A 22,179-nucleotide genomic window follows, 5' to 3' on the forward strand; every position below is an offset into this window, starting at 1 on the left:
ATACACGTTGACAACATTTTTGTGTGCCTCCATCATTTTCAGACTGCATGATGTATGTGGCATCACGCAAAAACAAACAGCGCCGTCATACTAAATAACCTAACGGACCTAATGTCAAATCTCCGATACTTTATGTGTTATGTTTTGTGTGCTTCTGAATGATATTCGAGGGCGGTGAAGTGAGGTAAGTGGTATTACGACAGGGTCAGATTTTTTTTGTTTAGACAAAGAACTGCATCGTTTTTATAAACTGTGCCAGTTTTTAGATTTAGTAAACTTGGATCGCTGTTTTGTCTAAATGCCTGTTGATGGATGTTCAGAAGATATATTGACCATAATCCTGTTATTGGCTGTATCTGTATCTCAGAGCATGGTTTAGTCTCGGCTATAAGAAATGTGAGCTTATGTACTGTGACAGTTCTAGCCAGCAGGTCTCTTTACTTACCACAATGAATAAATAACCCGGTTTTCTTTCCATTACCGGCGAGGATTTATTGAATTATGTAGTGAAAGATGTTTCTCGTTTCTTTCTGTATTTAGAAAGGCAGATAAGGTCATGAGGCAGCCAATTGTTAGTCAATGAAGTGTGTGTCTGTGGTTTAGCTGCTTTAGATTTGTCGAGCACAAATAAGATTTTCCTTCCCTCGGGGCACCTGTGCCGATGTTGTTGTTTCGTGTCTGGGCACGACCGCTTTCCGAGTGTGGCTGGAGGTTACCAGTGTTTATATGCATGTGACAGCATTTTCGTCTGGTTTGTGATTGTCTGTGTTGTGTTCGCAGGGGCGCTTCAGATCGAGAACAGCGAGGAATCCGACCAGGGCAAGTATGAGTGCGTGGCGGTGAACAGCGCAGGAACGCGGTACTCGGCTCCTGCCAACCTCTACGTCAGAGGTAAGATTATTCCGTCTGAACCAAAGCCAAACCCTCTCACTCAAATCTCTGCTCCTTATTCAGGCTTCAACACAGCCAAAGCTGGACCTGTCACTCAAAACCTGATTTATTCCATTTTATTCATCTCTAGCTGAAAAGCTGCTCTGTTATTTTCCTCCTCCAATCTTTAAAAGCCTTTTAATGACAGATGAACTATGGCGACCTGGTTCTGTGTTTGTTTGTGTCTTTAAATTGTGTTTATGAGTGGCATGATTTAATGATGATACACTCTCAGTAAAGGTAAAAAAGTTGTCACTGGGACGGTACCTTTTAAAAAGGTCCTAATATGTACTACTTTGTTACAGATATGTAGGTCTAAGGTACCAATGTGTACTTTTGAGGTACCAGCATGCACCTTTTAGGTATAAAAGTGTACTTTTTTCTGAGAATGTTAATTATTGACAACAATACTGAAATTGAACATAACTTTTTTTTACATTAAATTTGCTAAAAACTTTTACTAAAAAGGGATAGTTCAGCGAAAAATAGAAATTACCCCATGATTTACTTAACCTCAAGCCATCCGAGATACATGTGTGCATCCTCTTTCGGACAAACACAATTTTGGGTTATTTTAGAAAATGTCCTCGCTTTTTTTAAGCTTAAAGGAATGGTCTACCCTTTTGCCATGTTGAACTATGTTGTTGCCTCAACCTGGATGAATTAGTACATGTCTGTCTTTTTTCAGTGCGTGCACTGTGCAGCGCGTTGTGGGTGTGTTGGCGTTTGGCCTAGACCCATTCATTTCTATGGTACCAAAAAAAAGTTTTATTTTGTGGCACCATACTTACTGGTATAACTCCTCATGTAACAGTCTTTAAATAGGGAAACACGGAATTGTTTGGTGGCTTCCCTGTTTGGTACCATAGGAATGAATGGGTCTAGGCTAAATGCTAACACATTCACGACGTGCTGTACAGTGCACGCATTGAAAAAAGATAGATATTTATTAATTTGTCTAAGTTGAGGTAATAACATAGTTCAATATGACAAAAGGGTAGACTATTCCTTTAATAACGGTCCAAAATAGGGTCCACGACTTTTAAGCCCAAAAAAGTGCATCTATCCTTCACAGAAGTAAAATTTTGTAAGAAAAATATCCATATTTAAAACTTTATAAATAAAATAAATAGTGGTGGGAAATGATTAATCGTGATTAATTGCATACAAAATAAAAGTGAGTTTTTGCATAACATATGAGTGTGTGCTGTGTGTAATTAGTATGTATTTAAGCAATATCGCTCGAGTAGGAGTGTGATATAGCTCTATATCATCACGGCTGTGATTAGGCCAGAGGCACGAGGCCGTAGGCAATCAGAGCCGTGATGATATAGAGCTATATCACACGACTCCGAGAGCGATATTGCTTTTATACAACAGTTCGACGGCACACGTTTGAAAAACGAAAACTAGAAAACAACAACGGAGTTATTTTAAAAGCCTCTTTGTTTGAGAACTACTTCTTCCGCCACGGATTTGAGGGCGGCCAGAATGACAGGTAAAACTTTCGGCTGCTTTGAAGCTCATAACAACTCAATGGACAGAAAAGCCGTTACTTTATATTACCGTTTCTTGGTCACAAAGTGTAGTTTTAAGATTAGTTCAGTCGAGAATGTATATGTATTATATTTAAATCTGCAGTCGATTAGTAAAAATAGCGCCTGTTTGAACGTTTGCTTAGTGAGATTCGGTACAAATGAGAACCAAAGCATGAGCGGACATCAGTGTTCACTCGCCCCGCTGACCACTGCCCTCTCTGGGCTACATTTCTGACAGAGATACCCTGGCTCTCATGTTGGCCTTGTTTGTTTATGATCGTCAAAATGAGATCAAATCAGCAGTATTTGGTGTCATGATCAAACTATTACTTGTTTTTTAATTCATATTTAGTGTCTTTTGTGTTGTTATTGTTTTGGCGCGAGGTAAAAGTTAATAAAACTACTTGTATAATGTTACTATTGCTTTCTCATTTATTCTTAACGTGATACGAGCACTCGATTATTATTATTAAACTTTGTTCTTGTCAGTACTATATAAAACTGTTTTTTATAAGTGTCAGAGATATGTTTTTGCATGCTGCTTATAAATATACCAGTGGCGATATCTCATAACATGTTTTAATAGTCAGGTCACGATAAAGTAAATGATCAATGTCCACATTTAAAAGCTGCGGTGCTTACCTGCAGTTCCACGGTGTTTCGCGTTCTAATAAGAAATATAGCTCCAGAAAAAAAACGAGTGTTTCTATTCCTCTTTCCAAGTGTTAATCGTCCACACGATGTGACAAGACATTTCTCCCATTAACTGTAACGTAACATCCAAGAGCGCTGATCTTTGACGGAATAACTTCCGATTGGGGATTCACAGACTGATTTATGAGCTAGTAAACTAATGAGACAAACGGAGAGTGATTCAAAACAGGGCGTCTGTGTTTTTCCATTCAGAGATGAGCCTGCCTAGGACCTCCATTCACTAGGTGGCGGAATGATACGAAAGGTGAAGCGGTTACAGTGCCGATATCAGCACAATATCGCATAGGTCTTAGCCAATCAGATTCGAGACCCAGAAAGAACTGTTGTATAAATAAAAATACACACATTCATGTATGTATTTAAGAAACATTTACATGTGTATGTATATATATTTATATTTTTATATATTATATATAAATAAATAAACATATATATATATATATATATATATATATATATATTTGTTTATTTATTTGTGTGCGTGTGTGTGTGTGCGTGCGTGTATTTTATGCAAAAACGTATTTTGTATGCGATTGATCGCGATTAATCATTGCTCAAGTCTGGTCTTTGGAAACTATTGCACACTGCTTCGAATCCTGCTGCATTACCACCTTGCTCCATTATTTTTGAATAATTCAACGGCCTGCCGTAAAATTCCTTACATAAATCATGGAGTATTTTTTTTTCACTGAACTATCCTTTTACAAGAATGCTTTGAAACACAAGTTTCTTCCATAAAACTTTCATTTAATTTCTTAACTAATAAAAGGTGAAAATACGCGGCTAAATAATATTTAAACAGATATAATTGAGTTCTCAAGTTTGTTTGTAACATTTTATATTATACCAATGTGCCTGACATCACATATTTATTTTTAGCAAACCAATGAATTGGAAATGAAATGCCAGAGGTGTGTAACAAATCACCTTATCACTGAGCTTAACACTTGAGCAAATTAGATACAAATCCCTATTGGACTCCACTAGCCAGGTACTGAAAATTGGGAACAGTACAAAGAAAGTTTTGTCATGGCACCGATGGGGAACATGTCCACACTTTTGCAGGCAGGATCGGAGTATCCCGTTGTGAAGCTTTACCCTGGAATTTCCCTTATTAATGTTTTAGATCTATTACAGAGACCACGGACCCTCAGATCTCCTCTGTTTCATTTAAACCCAAGTCTGACTGCCAAGAGTTCAAAGATCACTTTCAAACCAACAGCATAAAAGGATCTCTGAATATTGAAAGGTTGTGGTTGTCTTTTTCAGAATGGGAATGCAAAGAGTTAAAAGCATAGGATGCAAACAACCTGATAACATCTCATTGATGAATTTCAGGATATTTTTGTGTGTTTTCCTGTGTTCAAAAGCATCGCTAGAATTAGAAATGAAACTATAACTTTGTCCATAAATTCTCTAGGTTTTCTTCCTCTCTCTGAAAAACTCATATAAATGATGCATCGGCAAGATGATATCATCTGAATTCTCTCTGGAGTCCTTTGATCTTTAAACAGACCACACACACATAAACACACACATAATATACACACACAATTTCTCTCAGTATGTGCTGTTTGATGAATGACATTTAATATATATGTATGAGTATCTGACTTCACTTCATGCTTTATGTTATGTTTGTGTTTTAGAGAGAGAGGAAAAGGTTGTTAGTCAATGAAGTTTTGTGTCACACGTTTATTGCTTTTTTGTTCAGAGATTTATAATTCATGTGTTTCCACAGTTATAGTGAACATGTCTTCTTAAGTTATATGCTTGTGTGTAAATCTTGTACGCTATTATTTTGTAATGTGTAAGGCTGTGCAATAGTGATAAAATGCCCAGAAAAGTGTTTTAAAGCAGAAAGACGATTTAAAATGTTAAAGATCTATGCAGAAATGATCAACATACATGATTATTTAAACGTACCAATGTAACAATCAGAAATATTTACCTACAGTACATTTATAATCAGTGTTTCCCAAACAATGAACATCTTTCTGTGTACCTAGTCAAACTAAATTTACTATATTTTATTTGCTATATTATAATATAAATATACTATATTGATATAACATATATTTTGAACAGCATTATAAACAGTATATTTATATTAAAACTGCAATATATTTAGCAAAAATGTGTAGAGAAATATTTCAAATTTTGATTGAAACATCACTTATTTAAGAGAAGGGCGTGCTGATATATTGGTATTTGTCATGGATTTCATGGTAGCTCTACATGGTAGACATTATTGAAACACCTTACTAACCTTAGGCCACTGTAGTAAAGTCCAAAGCAAATCAAACGGAATATGATACTCATGATTGAAGGCTATTTAGAAATAACAAGGGTCATATATTGTGAGTATTTTATACATACAGGAAGCTGACTATCTAGGGTCTCTCCACAGGTGTCTTAATATCATCTGATGAAAGTTGCACATGCCTGTGTGTGTGTGTGTGTGCGTGCGTGCGTGCGCGCGCGTGCGTGTGTGTGTGTTCAGTACAAGCCTTAATTTGTGTATTTTACTGTAGCCTATATGGGAGCTTGCATAATTGCTTATCATGTTATGTGAAAGATGCGTGTGCGTGTGTTTACAGTCACTGCCATTGCCATGTGCCTTACCACACTGATGCTCACACACACCTTCCTTGTGCTTGTTTGTTTTTGTGTGATTGTGCCTTGGAAAATGTATGAGATTTAAACTGAAGTAGATTCAAGAAATTTTGTGTGCACATGGATTAAATGATTGTGTGTGTGCGTGCGTGTGTCAGGGTTAATCTTGTAAAAAAGTCCAATATTTTACCCCAATACAAAAGAAAGATATGGGTCATATAGTTGTTTAAGATAATTAAACATTTTAACTCTTTCCCCGCCATTGACAAGTTATCTCGTCAATTAAGTGAAAACGCTTTCCTGCCAATGATGAGTTCTGATGATCGTTCTGAATTCGTTCTGACAAAAATGTTGCTTAAAATTTTATATTTTTGAAGAACCCTACCCATACTTAAGAGGTGATTTTTTTTTGTTGTTGTCTGAAAGCAGAGCTTCTGTTTTTTCGTTCGATATATTGTATGTTTATATATTTAAAGAATAACACTTTCTGGAACGCATTAAACTTTTGTGAAAATCATAAAAAATGCTGGCGACTTTTTTTTAAAAAAAACACTGGCGGGGAAAGAGTTAAGACAATGAAGAATTTGCGCATTGTGGTGAAAGTTAAAGGTGCAGTGTGTGGATTTTAGCGGCATCTAGCAGTGAGACTGTGAATTGCAACCAACGGCTCAGTCCACCATTCACCGAAACGCATAGAGAAGCTACGGTCGGTAGCTACCACAGGACAAACATTGTTGTTTAAGACAAAGTACAGTAGTGACAAATCGCACATTTAGGGCTACTGTAGAAACATGGTGGCACAAAATGGCGACTTCCATGTAAAAGGACCCGCTGTGCATGTAGATAAAAACGCCTCATTCTTAGGTAATAAACACATAAGAGTTCATTAAGTAAGGTCTTTATACACCACTGATAATATAGTTATGTAGCTTATATTGCATTTCGGTCAAGAGATCCTTCTAAATGTTACACACTGCACCTTTAAGTCCACAAATCTCACCAGAATATTATCAAAAAGTAACCAAAGCATTTGTTATTCTGTCTTTTATTTCTCCTTTTTTAAAGATTTGAAATGTTCAGATGCAAAACCCACTTAGTACGTCACCTATTATCAGACTTTTAATGGATCCTGACAAAAAAAACGCAGATTGCAGATTGGACGCAAAAGTATTTGATGAACATATTGTAAAAGAGCATTCGATTACAATCATTATCTGATTTTTGACGAAGGTGGCATTAAGCAGCTTTTGCATCTGAACTCTTCAATCATTATGTTATTATACTGATGTAGAAATGTGCTTGAAAACGAAAAGTCTTAATAATCATAAATATAGGCTTCATTCGCTTAATGAAATATTTATTTTCTTTAAATTTGGGGATAAAATGGACAGATTATATGAGATTCACCCATGGAAAGTGCATATTGCATATTTTGTATTGTATAATTCTAAGCCATAAGCATTTAACGTTATGTACAGATTATTTTTTTTTACCTTACACTCTTAAAGATAAAGGTGCTTCAGGATCCCATAGGAGAACCATTTTTGGTTAAAGGGTTCCATAAGGAACCTTTAACATCCAAAGAACCTTTCTGTTTCACAAATGGTTATTTGTGGTAAAAACGTTATAAAAAGGTACGAAAGAAATGGTTCTTTAAGCAAATAGTTCTTTGAGGAACCAAATGTAGCATTTTTATTTTTAAGAGTTTATATTTAAAAGAGCGTGAATGTGTGTGAATGCGTTTCTGTCATTGTCTTCATCTTCTCGTCTCATGTCACTTTTATGGATAAGAGGAATATTTGCCTGTTTTACTCTCTCTGTTTCTCCTTGTCTTCCTCCTCCTCCTCTTTTTCTCTTTTGTTACCCTTCCTCCATCTTCATCGCACCCTGCCATCCAAATTCAATCCACTCCTCACTCTCAGACCAACGGGAAGGTGCGTTCTTTTCACTCTCTCTCCTCCTACTCAGAGGGTCTGCGGACGGGAGCCGCGTGCGTCCCCCTGCTGGCGGCCCCTGTGCTGTCACCTGTGTGGTCGGACACTCGCGCATGACGCTGACTGCCTGCTGCTTAGCTGCATCACATTTCATCCTGAGCTTATCATCGGTGTTGCATGCTTCACAACTGTGGACGTTGGGTGTCATCGCTTGACTTTCTTTCTTTCTTTGTTTCTTTCTTTTCTCTAAAGTGTAAAGAATCGAGAAAATTAGGGCTTTTGTTAGGCTGCTTTCACACAGCTGTAGTGTTGATGATCCAACAAATTCAGAAACATTTTAGTGCGCAGACCAGACCAGACGATCGAAGTGTCTAGTTGGTTTGTAAGTTAGATGCTTAGAGACTACACTTGTACTGCGTCTTGTTCATGTTTTAAGGAAGAATTTGGATGTTTATGCAGTGTAGTCCGGTTCAGTGCATGAAAAACAATGCACGGCGGTGAAATTCCTTGGAAGTCTACAGGGTGATTGGAGAACAAATAAAGAAATCCACCCTTAGCTTAACGGATCAGACTCATTTATATACCAGTTCAAATTTCAAAAACGACAACAATCCCCTGCTTTTCTGCCCACTTTTTGGAGAGCTTGTGCTTTTATCCTAGTTAACTGTCTAGCAAGCCTTTTGAGTTCCCAAGTATTTAAACTGGCTAAAGCAGCTTTGGTTGTTTGTTTTGGAATTTGCTGAAGACTTCCGCAGGGGAGAACAGTACAAACATAGAGCAAATAGCAATGAGGCTTTTTGTTAAAAGGTCTCCATTATCTTCTCAAATAAATCCTTTCAGACCCAGACCCGGGCGTTTGTTCTCAGCAGAGCAGACAAACACTGTCCTCTTTTCGTTATCACCAAAACAAGCTGTTTCATTTAGACAAGAACATTCGGTGACATTGACAAATTCACTTTTCGCTTTTGGATTTGGGAAAAAAATAGAAACAACATATCGTGTTGAGTGTTGGTCGTCTAGGGTCACAGTCTCTGAATGTGCTTTAGTTTAAAGGACACATATTATGCCCATTTTTACAAGATTTAATGTAAGTCTCAGGTGTGCCTAGAATATAACTGTGAAATTTTAGCTCAAAATAGCTCTCAGATCATTTGTTATAGCATTTCCAAAATACCCATATTTAGGCAAAAACAAAAAGAGGATGTTCTATGTCTATACCTTTAAATGCAAATGAGCTTTCGGTTAAAATAGATCTGATTCTTGTAAAAACAGTCTGAGACAAATGTATCTTTAGGTATATTAGCGCTACACCGTGCTAACAAGCACATTTAGAAAAGCTTTTGGGTAAAACTTACCAGTCAGTCAGTGGTTGTGGGCGGGGCTTAATCAGTGTGATGTCACCTTAGCAAGAGAATCAGAACAGCATGTTTAATGAGACTGCTTTGGTTGGGGATTAAAAAAGAAGGGGTGGGGGGTGGATGATTCTTTTCATTGTAAGGTTATTTTGTTTACACACTGAAGACACACATTTATGTCTAAACACCTTGTAAAATAGTTTTTTTTTAATAATATGTGCCCTTTAAGTTGGATTGAAAAAGGGGTTTTCTGCATAATGGCACAAAGGAAAAGATTTAACACTTCATATTTAGGGTAAATATGGGTATAGATTTATATATACCCTTGTTATGTTTATCCCAAGGACTATTATGATGCCTGCATTATCTTTTCTTAAAAGTTAAGCACTTTCTCCCCTTATTTTTCATTGCCTGATTTGGCAAACATTACATCAAAGAAACAAGAAACCATCGCACTGATCTATGGGGCCTATAATGTAGCACCTAAAACGTATATAGACACATACACTGTAAAAAATAGGTTCAACGCTGTCACTGGGACGGTACCCTACAAAAAGGTCCTAATATGTAGCATTTAGGCATAGATATGTACTCTAGATGTCGCCTTGGCTACGGCAGTTTATTTGACCGAATGCGTCAAATAGAGCCGCCATCTTGAAACAGGGGAACCCCGCATCAGCGGCGTCATTGTAGGCAATGGTGTAACGGAAATAATATCACCATAAATCATCATGAGTGTGATTTTCTAGGTTTTCATTTGGTTCGTTTCAACAGTCAGACATGTATTTAGCATTGAGTCCAGAAAAAAATTAAAGTTTTAATATTATGAAAATCTACGTTTTCTAACTATAATGCATAGTGCTAGCAGCCCTAACATCAATACGCAGCACAAAAGTCCGCCATCGTCCTTGAATTCGAAGTACACGCGTAGCAGCGTTACCTAGCTACTTTCTATGACAAGACTCCTGTTACAAGATGGCGGCAGTTTTGACGCATGCTTAGAACCCCAAGGCGACATCTAGTGTACATATCTATGGCATGTACGTACAACTGTGTACTTTTTGAAGGGTGAACTTATGTACCTTTTTTCTGAGAGTTTAAAGTCAACTGATGAACCCAGTATAGCTATAAATGTCCTTGGTAATGGTAAAATGGCTCTGCAGAACATGACGAGAGAAGAGACAGGAATAGGTTAACATTTCCCAGGTGTCAGATGGCCACTCCCATCTCTATATGAAGATCTATTTAGTTCTTCATGTCTGAACGCATGCCTCTATTTCTGTTGCCTCGGGCACGTCCCATCACCTCTGCCATCTCTCATACTGGCACCTGCACAGCACACTTGAGACGTGCCAACATTCATAATCTCTGTAGTCTTAGTTTGTGACCTTTCATGTCAGTTACAGAGAAAATCTAGTTTTAGTGTCACTATTTGTCTTTCCACACCTGCCAATGGCGAACGAGACAATTTAACGGCCAAAATATTGATGTCAAATTGTATTGAGCATCATTTAACTCTTTCCTCACCATTGACGAGTTAACTTGTCAACAAGGAAAAAACGCTTCCATGCCAACGACGAGTTTTTCTGGCAATCCGTATTTCCGCTAGTATCCACCAGGTGATGCTCTTTCCCAACTTATAACACCGGAAAGCAAACTCTAAGAACTCCATGTATGTTTTGATTATCGCTCTGAATCTGATCTTTTTCAAAAGTCCTTCCCAAAAATGCAATTATCTCAGCTTTTTCTTCAAAGTTTGGTATTTTTGAAGAAACCATATTTGAGAGGTGATAAAAAGAGAACAAATGAAAGTAGGATGAAATGTTTTTTTACTGGACAGCTGGCCAATCAGAGCACACAATCAGATCACACTTTTATGCAGGGTTCACACCAGACGCGGTAGAGGCGGCAAGCACGAGGGATTTACATGTTAAGTCAATGCAAAGACGCGATTAGGCGTCCTGCGCGCGGATGGCGCGTTTAGCGCGAATTGAGCGTTGCCGCGGGAAACACGCGACTTGAAAAATCTAAACTTTGGCGGATTTCCGCACCACGTTTACCAATCAGGACCTTGCTGTAGTAGTGTTGTGATTACAGGAAGTGAGCAAGGTCTCAGCGGAGTCTCAGAAGCCCCTTCCATGACGCGAATTTCTGCGTGAATGTCTAGAATGACTAGAATTTCATGCGCGAATGAAGCAAGTAAACTCAAAAGCGTCCAACTACGCATGAATAGCATGTTTTTGGCGCCTCTACCGCGGCTGGTGTGAATGCACCATTACGCTTTAGAACGATGAGCTTTGTAAAAATTGCAAAACGCATTTCAAAAAGGCGGGGCATAGAGAAGCAACAATATTGTACAGCGTGTGGAAAAAACTGAAACTTAATTTTAATAATTTATTATTTTGAATAGTTCAATTTTTTTATTGACCATTTGCTTCTGAATTAGTTTTATTCATGTTTACTTTTCAGTATTTTTCTACATTGTTTTTGTAATGTGTTGTATTGGTACAGTAAATCTCTGACATTGATTAGAGACCCCAGGCCAGCAGATTTATTACGAGATATAAACGGTTCAAACGTCGCTTTTAGCCTTGAGAGCACAAATATTGGCAGGATGAGGTCTGTTTGGCTTGTTGTGGGATCCCTCTCGTATGAGAGAGAAATCCAATCACCTATTTTCTATCGATCAGACAGAGCTGAAATTGGATTCTTTGCACTACGCTGTACATGATGTGATTTGTTTGTTTGGAATTGATTTTTGATTGTTTGTTTCAGTGTATTGGTCACACATGCATGCTCTGTTAACTATTGCTGATGTGCTTCTTTGCTTCATGCATGCACGTCCATTGATATGCATTAAATTATTTGTGTGTGTTTTTTTATAAAAATCTCTTGTGCATTATACGTCCCAGCATGCTGCACCAATCTTACCCAATGCAGCTTTTTAAATGTCTCTCTCGCGATCTCTATCTTCATATGTGTTTGTGTGCATGTCTAACTGCAAGTTTTCATTGCTCTGTTAACACTCTCAGAAACACTTCTTACAAGATCAGTGACTAAAGTCATCAACCCATCTTCTAACCTCATTGCTGCTGACATCTCTCGCTCACGTCCGTCTGTTTTACTAGCAAACAGAGACTCTCAGACTTCCTTAACAAGCTCTAGCTGTGTCAAACTCTTGCCATCATGTCGTACTCATCTCACATATCCATGGATAACATCATCCTCTCTATGTACAGTGACTAATGTGGACTAATGTGATATCTTTCTCACACTCTAAACCTTCAGGCACTTCTGCCCGACTAACAAACTCCGTCCCTGAAACTATGTGATTATCTCTTAATCTGACAATCACTCCGGCCGCCCCTGGCCATGGCTGGCACAGATCAGAAATCTTAAGCCTAACTTGCTCAGTGTTTACTGACTTATGTCGAGCACACGCACAAACCATTGGTTTGATTTACGCTATCTCAACCCCAGCAATGTGTATTTGAATCAAAGCAAAATTGCAGGACACAAGATTTCGGATTTTTTTTTTCATGATTTCCGCTGCACAAAGGCTTGATTTTGCCACAGCTTTTTAAAATTTTGCACTAAAAATTGCAGGGATTTTTAAAATTGGCAAGCTCAGGATTCATCTTTTAAACTAGTACAGGTGAATGAACATGATTTCATCTTTCTATCATTCAAAAGTATACCACAGACAACAAATTTTTATTTATTTTCTGACCTCAGTTCATATTGATACAATATTTCATTTTTAAGCATTGAAATTCAAAAAAACAATGCATTAGCTTAAAGGTGCAGTGTGTAATTTTTAGAAGGATCTCTTGACAGAAATACAAAATAATATAGAAAACTATATTATCAGGGGTGTATAAAGACCTTTCATAATGAACCGTTATGTGTTTATTACCTTAGAACGAGACCTTTTTATCTACATACACAGAGGGCCCCCTTACATGGAAGTCGCCATTTTGTGCCGCCATTTTTCTGGAGAAGCCCTTAACGGACACATGTTTTTACTAAGTTGTCTCCGACGATGACATGTTTGTCCGGTGTCGGCTACCGTAGCTTCTCTATGTGTTTCAAAAGCGAGGGGTGAGCAGTGGACTAAGCCGCTGGTTGCAATTCGCAACCTCACCACTAGATGCCGCTAAAATTTACACACTGCACCTTTAAGAAAATGCAGAGAATCCATTAGAGATCAATTGCAAGAATTTAGCAGAGTTTGCATTAAATTCAGTATTATCATATCTATATATCATCCAGTCCCTGTGTGATAAAACTTTAATGTTTAATTATTTGGATTTTGTTGAAATCATGTTGCATCACATAGCCCCTCCCACAGTAAATATATAGTAACTCATAATAGTCCCACCTCACACCGCTATATACAGTCCTTCCAGAAAAACGCTGAGTTTTTTTTGTGTGATTGTTGTAGGCAAAAATCCTTGATCTTGCGGCACGTTTTCTTGCCAAAACTGTGTGAATTTGCAAAAACTGTTTGCAGCTTTTGCAGCTTTTCATTGATGTTTATGTCACGTAATTACGTCACTTCCTAACATTCCCATGACAACAGGGGACATGGCTGTGCATGTGTGAAGTAAATGCAACATTTTTTCAACTTTCTGCTAAGATATATGCTACGATAATGCAGGGATTATGAAATCATGCAAGCCCCGCATATTTTGCGAGCAGAGATCTGCAATTTAAGCCGCGAAAGTGCGGCGTATTTAAAAAATGCGGCCCCTGCACCATTATGTAGACTTTGGCTGATTATGCATTGAATCATGCGATCGCATAATTGCGTTTTTCTGGAGGGACTGTACTGCGAATCTTGTGTTCTGGTTTGCTTTGATTCTCGCTTCGCACAGACAAATTACTTAAAAAACTAACTATAAATTGAAGATTGGTGACAAGCAGCTGCTCTGAACGCTCGCTGTTAAATCTCATCTGTCGTAACTGCTGCCAGTAATGCAGAAAGACACAATTACATCCACATAAAACATTTAAAATGTGTGTGAAAGAGAGAGAAAGTGACAGCTGACTGGAACATTGTGTTGGAGTTTGGATGCTAGCCAAAAACACATTCAAGTCAAGTAAACACGGAGCATTTCCAATCCTCATACTTTACTTATTTATCCACAATTATTTCCTGTGTCAGGAAATGAGCAGGTAATGTTGAGATCTGGAAACGATATCGAGCCTTTCAAAGTTTGTGTTTGTGTTTTTACTCTGAAATATTTGGATACTTCTATTCGTAACCCAACTGCAAAAAATGGCATATTTATATCAAATAGCGTTCTCTCCTATAACACTTTCCCTATTTAGTCTATGGAAAATAAGCTTTATTTATAAGAGATCTACGGATACAAGGTGTGTCTTGTGGATATTTAGCAGTCAGCTGAAATAAGATACAGTATCAGATTATTGTGTAATGGTCATAAACGTCACCATCAAAAGATGCAGCTCTTCGTCTAGATTGGATTCATCCTCTAGTCCTTTAAAACGTCCTTCAAAGTCTTTGTTAGAATAATGACTAAACTATGTCACGAAGATGAGAAAGTCAAAGTTCAAATCTTTAATTGACACTCAGATTGTTGAGTGTCTGTCAATCATAGTCATGTGATTTTAAAGGCTCGTGTAAAGCCGGTACACACCAAGCCGATGCTTGGTGGTCGGGCATGCTTTGATAACTTTTTCCTGTATGTTTGCACCGTCCGCTAAAATCAGTGACTGTCAACTTTTTTTGGCCAATTCAGTATGTCGAATTGGTGGTGTTGGATCATTCTAACTGGCTGTTTGGCATAGCCGACCTGTGCACAAGAAGAAAAACCGCAAACAAATGATGAAGTTAATCGGGAACGCTAATCTAATTTTTCTCACAATTCTCACAATGTTGAAAAATTTAAAAGTATTAAAAGTTATCCCAAGCAGACGCAGTACTGACTGCTACTTTGCCGTCGTCCGTATAGTGTGTCAGGGCAACACGGGCAATGTGAGCTGACCTCATTATCTGCGCAACTTTGTTGGCATCGTTTTGGTGTGTCCCTACTTAACTCATTCACCGCCATTGACGAGTTATCTCGTCAATTATGAGTTAATATTTAACTAATAAATATGTCTTTCTGGATGAATTTCAAAGTGAAAGTGTAATACCGCTTTTATCCACTGGATGGCGCCAAACCGAATTTATCAAAAACGGAAGTTAAAAAGATTTAATGATTTATTTTAACTGCCTTTATGTTTGATAGTCATTCTGAGTCTGATCTCTAACATAAATTCCTTTACAAAAACGCAATTTTTTAAGCTTTTTGCTCAAAATGTTGTATTTTTGAAGAGAAATATCCATATTTCAGTGGTTAAATTAAGTGGAAAAAATTAATATATAATGAAACGTTTTTTCCTCATTTTGTTTGTTTGTTTGTTTATTGTTTGTTTGAAAGCAGAGGGTGTGTTCTTTAATTTGATATAATTTGTATGTTTATATATTTATAGAAGATAATTTTTCCTGCAAGGAATTTTGTGAAACTTTTGTTAAAATCACAAAAATGCCGTTGGGCAACTTTTCTCAAAAAGGCTGGCGGTGAATGAGTTAAGAACTCGAGCTCCAGTAATATAGATCGGTAAAGCGTATTTAATGTTTTTAATCACATACTTGTTTTTTCTGCACCTTAACTGTGCATTTATAATCCAGACAGAGTGGCATTGAGTTCATTTAGTTGTGTTACAATGAAAAGTGCTTTGGAGAAATTGAATTTAATGTGTCAATAAGAAGACGTAAGTACTTTAGGGCCGCAACCCAAAATTGGATAAAATTCCTGCTCTTATTGTTAAAAACAAACACTTAGTGCAAAAGTGTCTTACTTGGGAGATGAAATGCACAAGTGTCCAGTGTAATTAAACAAACGAAATACCCCCCGTATCCCATAACGCAATGGTGTTTAGCCAGAGTCTCAATGCAGAAATGTGTTTTTGTTTCCCCATCAATATTCTGCTTGTAACGATATCTGCCCTCCTCCAACAGTCCGGCGAGTTCCGCCGCGCTTCTCAATCCCGCCCACCAATCACGAGGTGATGCCAGGCGGCAGTGTTAACCTCACCTGCGTGGCGGTGGGCGCGCCCATGCCCTACGTGAAGTGGATGAAGGGTGAGACGGAGCTCACCAAGGAGGAGGAGATGCCCATCGGCCGAAACGTTTTGGAGCTCACCAACATCCGCCAGTCGGCTAATTACACCTGTGTGGCTATTTCCTCTCTGGGTATGATTGACACCACGGCTCAGATCACTGTTAAAGGTAAGACATCACTGTCACCCAGCTTATATTCGGAGATTTTCAAAACGTAACTTAAAGTCAAAGTAACATTTAAACCGATGGCTTGCTGAGATACTATTTCTATATCTCTTGAACCACTTAAGACCCTCTTCACATTCACTTTCTTGGTGCATTTATTAGTATTAATAATGCTTGATACCTGATTGGTCTGGGATCAATCAATCAAATTAAAACATGACACTTAACTTAATCTCAGAGACATTTAGACATGACATTATGCACAGAAAAAAGGATCAAGCACCTTTATCCTTTATACAATTTGATCCGCATCAAGTTGAACGTTTGTATTTTTCTCTTGTCCTTAAGTAATCCTTCCCTTTCTAGCGATGCTATCAGTTGTGTATTTAAAGTCTGTGATTATCTAGACACTCACAAACCAAGTTGCTGTAATCAGATCGAAGGCTGGGCTGAGAGAAGTCTCATCAATATCAAGCTCACGGGAATTCCCATCGACCCGCAGACAGGCCGCGCATGCAATCAACTCATCAGCGTTTCATCCGAGCTGAGATGTGATGAGGAGATCTTTCTCCTCTTCTTTTCCTCCTCGACGGCACGAACAAGCTCTCCGAGCTCCCCATCATCATTACAGATTATTTTTAAAGGGCTCTCGCTCGATAATGAATCCGCGGGAAACATTTAATTGTCCCAAATACATCATGTTTAATGCTGCATGTGAAAGCGTTCCCTCTATGTTTGTTCGCTTGGGAAAGCATTTGCGAAAATTATGCGTTGCAATATAAATCTGTAATTTATTTAGTATTCCCTCTACATAACTTCAGTAATGAGGAATTGTAATACCATTGGCAATGGTCAAAGACTTCATGTGGATTCGAAAAATACATGGATAATGGTCCCAGGATTTGTCCCAGAATCATTTTGCTTCATTCACACTGACTGATCTGATGTCACTGACTGTCAAGCGTCTTAGGTTTGCTTATGATCAGTGATTTCTCTCTCTCGCATTTGTTATCTGATTGGATCATAGACTAGCACATCTCGTACCGTTTCATTTAGCTGGTGAATGATCTCAGTTTTAGTCAGTGGTGTAGTGCAGGGTATACACAGGTATACGGAGTATACCCACCTCTTTATTTGATGGCATGGGGTATACCCACTTCTACTGGGGGCATACATTAAGAGTATACCCACTTCTCCAGACACCACTACACCACTGGTTTTAGTGTACATAGTGACGAGCTCCCTGATCTCTGCTTTATTCCAGTTTTCGTCTTGAATGTTGACTCCCAGATAGCTATGTCATTGGGACAACATGCATCCCTCCGTGACGGCACTTTTAGGTTTGTGAAGAGCATTTTTGAAGACCAAAGTAGGTGGAGTCTGCCGTCGCCATCTTGGCAGCGTGTCACTCCTGGATAACCAAAAATCGGCAAAGAGGCGGGACCAAATGTGACTGAAACCATGCCCACCTAGCTCGACAGGAGTGACAGCAGCGACAATTCACCTGTCACTCAAGCAGCCACGCCCTTAATTATGCAGAATTTTAATGCTTAATATAATTTAAACAAATGAGTTACAAAAAAATCACTCCCCCTTACAGTTGTCATTAAAGCGACACTCCACTTTTTTAAAATAGGCTCAATTTCCAGCTCCCCTAGGGTTAAACATTTGATTTTTTTACCATTTTGGAATCCATTCAGCCGATCTCCGGGTCTGGCGCTACAACTTTTAGCATAGCTTAGCATAATCCATTGAATCTGATTAGACCATTAGCATCACGCTAAAAATAACCAAAGAGTTTTAGATATTTTTATTTTAAAACTTGACTCTTCTGTAGTTACATCGTGTACTAAGACTGACATAAAATTAAAAGTTGCGATTACCTAGGCCGAAATGGCCAGGAACTATACTCTCATTCTGGTGTAATAATCGAGGAGTAGCATAATCAATGGATTATGCTAAATTATGCTAAAGTGGTAGCGCCAGACCCGGAAATCGGCTAAATGGATTCCAAAACGTAAAAAAAACTCTGGGGAGCTGTAAAATTTGCATTTTCTCTTTAAGGGCTGTAAACATATTTATTTCTGCTTTAAAGATGGCCATTTTAACATGGAGGTCTATGGGAATGGACTTCCTCCTGAAGCCTGTCTCTAGTGGCCAGTCAATGAATTGCAATTTAAGTCACTTCCTTGTTGGATTCACGATAGAGACTGAAGGTTGCCCCTTGGTCACTGCAACACACCCCTTACGACATCTGGGATGGCAAGGTTACCACGTCCCTCTCATGGGATCGATCCCGGGATCAATTCCAGGAAGTGTTTGCATTGACACAAAAGGCACTTTGGCAATTTTATGGCAATTTTCAGTGATCAATGGTCTGTGTGAAAGGGTTTTTAAATGTATTAAGCAAGCATTTGTTCACGTACCCAGCGAGGAATTTACAGAAGTAAGAATTACAGAATTAGCATTGATCAAAGCGAATATGGCATTACTGTGAATCCACATGAATTTACACTCGTGCATTATCATATTAGCTGAGGTTCATGTCATGTGTTTTGGGATTTGCTGGCTTGCGGTGCGGCTGTGAAGCCGTAAGTCTCTTAAAGCGGCACTTAGCCACAGGTTTCCGAGGATTTTCTGTCCTGTTCCACTCTACTGCTGCCCAGTCACGCTGATCTGTTTGAGACTTTGACAGCTGCATACAGCACAAAAATGGTTTCGAGTCAATTTCAGAGGCTGTTTTATTACAACGCAGGCACTTTTTTCGATCTCCTGTGGAAATAAGCTGACCTGACCGCACTTGTCAATGACAGAGAGCCGAAATAATAGTAATGAAGGAAACATGTTAGATCATTACCAAACCAATTTATATTTATGAATATATGATTATAAATCTATACTAAATAAAATGATAAATATTTGTCTGTTCGCAGCTCTACCCCGCCCTCCCACCTCTCTGATCGTCACAGAAACCACCGCCACCAGCGTAACTCTAACATGGGACTCTGGTAACCCTGAACCCGTGTCGTACTATGTGATTCAATACCGTGCCAAAGTCTCAGACAACGGGTTTCAGGAAGTGGACGGCGTGGCCTCCACCCGCTACAGCATCGGGGGTTTGAGCCCTTACTCCGAGTACGAATTCCGCGTCATGGCGGTCAATAATATCGGCCGTGGGCCGCCCAGCGGTGAGGTGGAGACGCGGACCAGCGAGCAGGCGCCCTCGTCTCCTCCCCTGCGTGTCCAGGCTCGGATGCTGAGCGCCACCACCATGTTGGTGCAGTGGGAGGCTCCCGAAGAGCCCAACGGACAGATACGAGGATATCGAGTGTACTACACGTCCGACATGCACTTGCCCCTCAGCACCTGGCAGAAACACAACACGGAGGACGGCAGCCTGACCACCATCTCCGGCCTCGTCCCCGACATCACGTACGGGATCCGCGTGCTGGCGTTCACCTCTGTGGGCGATGGGCCGCCGTGTGATGTACTGCAGGTTAAAACACAGCAGGGAGGTAAGCTCGTCTTTATGTTACAGGGTCTCTGATATATAACGTGACATTTCACATGCTAAGATGGTCCGGTCCTCTCGACCCGCAGTCCCGGCACAGCCCACTGGCTTTGAAGCAGAAGCTGAGCTCGACACCAGGATCATGCTGTCGTGGTTGTGGCCCGTCCAGGACCAGATCATCAAGTATGAGCTTGTGTATTGGGAAGCTGATTCTGAAAACAAGGTACAAGCCAAAACACAGCCATGATCAGTATTCTGTGCTGCCTATGTTTGTGTGTCTCATTCTTATTCTTATTCTTCACAGAACCACATCACCTTTAACCCAGCAGGTTCTTATGCTGTTGAAGGACTAAAGCCGGACACGCTCTACAGGTTTTCATTGGCAGCTCGCTCTGAAATGGGACTCGGCGTCTTCACATCACCCATAGAGGCCCGGACAGCTCAGTCCAGTATGTATAGCATCCGGTCTTTAAACGTATATACAGAACAAGAGCTCAATACAATCTAATGTGTCCTTAGAAATCTATGTGTTAAAGCCATATCTACATCCATACATTTTTAATTGTGTTTTAACATTTACCTCGTTGCATCACTCCCCAATATAGTACTTTATCCCAGATTAACTGAAACATTCAGTTAAACTATTAAGGAAACATTAAGAGCATATGGTGTTTTGCTTCTGTTATAACCTTTTTATGGCTGGTTTTATGTAAATAAAACAAGGCTGTGAAGCACTGAAGTACAATCTGTGCAATATGTCGCAATTTTTCTTTTTTTGAGAATGTATAATTTTTTTTAAGTAGGCAAAACAAGAATACACTCAAAGTTGATTTATTTTAGTATATAGGATTTTCATCTTCGCAAAACACGTTTTGAGATTTGCGTCACCCTATGACAAAATTTTATACCGTCCTAAAACATTTTATGTGTTTAGATTCCTGTATTTCCAGAGCAGAGCATTGCTGTCCTTCATTTGATATTTTCCGACATTTGGGCTGAATTACATCAGAGTCTTTATAGGGGGTCGCACACCGGACACGCAGCTCAGCGCCGCGCTGCGCTGTTCTAAAAAAATCAAACACATTGTTTTCTATGAGTATACGCACACCGGTGCCAACAGGTGGCGCCTGTCCGCGGCGCCCAGCTTTGACTCAGGAAGTTGCTCAAATCCCTATCGCGCCACAGAGCGCCACTCACATAGTTTAACATTAAATAAGATCATATTTGTCCCAAATCCTTAACGATTAACATTGGCTGCTAACGTATATTTTACATTTTGAAGTAGACGCTTTCTGACTAGGCTCGCGCTATTTAATGTGCACTTCCGGTTTACAATATCTCTGAGTTGTGCTAGACGTAACACGACGTGGCACTGAGCTGCGCGTTCGTTGTGCGACCCTCTTTAGAGTTGCATGGATGGTAAAGCGTGCACCAAGGGTTCCAGACTGCGACCAGTTTTTGAGACATCGCGAGTAGCGTACTTGCGCATGTGCGACCTGCAAATTTGAAATTTCGTCTAGTTGTTATTTTTATGTTGAAAGATGAGGGGTGCAGTTGCGGATTTAGACATGAGCAGCTGCCCAGGGCGGCATTTTTGCGGGCATTTTGTGGGCAACACGAGACACCCGTGACAAAAAATGAAACATGCGACCGGGTGTATTTGCACGACGTGTCAAACTTTGATGTGTCTACCCGTGGGTCTAATTTTACGCATCTCGGTGTGAACTTCACATCTTACGGTTCTCACTTAACCGTGAGAAGGTGTGGGGTTATTAGACATTGCAGAGGTGAGAGATGGAGAGAGAGTGAGAACTTATTAACACCAAAAACATTAAAAATGAGAATAAAGGTCTTAGACATCAGGTGCCCAGGTGAGGAAAACTGGATAGAAGACGAGAAGAGATGTGTGGATCAACGTATATAGCCATGCCACTCATCCCATTACATTATGCTAAATGGATAACACTGGATATAACTTTTTGTTTAATGTATGTTACTTGCAACCTAACTAATGATTGTATTTACTAGCTGCTGAACTAAGATCAGCTTAGGGAATCTTTATGGTTATGTCTTTTTGGATAACTTGTGGCTACAATTGGTTGTATGATTCTTTGGTTCATAAAAAAGATTGATTGATTATGCATTATGGCATGTGCAATAAATGCATAGAGAGTTAAAGGCGGGGTGCATGATCTCTTAAAGCCAATGTTGACATTTGAAATCACCTAAACCAACATGCCCCTACCCCAATAGAATCTGGACCTTCTTTTGATAGACCCACCCC

At 39.3% G+C, this 22,179-nt stretch overlaps 1 protein-coding gene across 19 annotated transcripts in view; it reads left to right on the plus strand.

The window, feature by feature from the left end:
* The window catches only part of ptprfa (protein tyrosine phosphatase receptor type Fa), a 294,038-nt gene that overhangs the window by 182,504 nt on the left and 89,355 nt on the right, over window positions 1-22,179 (plus strand). For 11 of the 19 annotated variants that reach the window (XM_073870665.1, XM_073870677.1, XM_073870678.1 and 8 more), the window contains 5 exons: window positions 781-891; window positions 16,118-16,387; window positions 19,318-19,899; window positions 19,985-20,118; window positions 20,200-20,344. In XM_073870665.1, coding sequence (XP_073726766.1) covers window positions 781-891; window positions 16,118-16,387; window positions 19,318-19,899; window positions 19,985-20,118; window positions 20,200-20,344 — 1,242 coding nt within the window. Of the gene's footprint in view, window positions 1-780; window positions 892-7,720; window positions 7,733-16,117; window positions 16,388-19,317; window positions 19,900-19,984; window positions 20,119-20,199; window positions 20,345-22,179 lie in introns of all 19 variants that reach the window. The other 8 variants (XM_073870663.1, XM_073870669.1, XM_073870666.1 and 5 more) reach the window with 1 other exon arrangement.

This window comes from Misgurnus anguillicaudatus, chromosome 8 (genome assembly GCF_027580225.2).
Source record: "Misgurnus anguillicaudatus chromosome 8, ASM2758022v2, whole genome shotgun sequence".
Taxonomy (NCBI): Eukaryota; Metazoa; Chordata; class Actinopteri; order Cypriniformes; family Cobitidae; genus Misgurnus; species Misgurnus anguillicaudatus.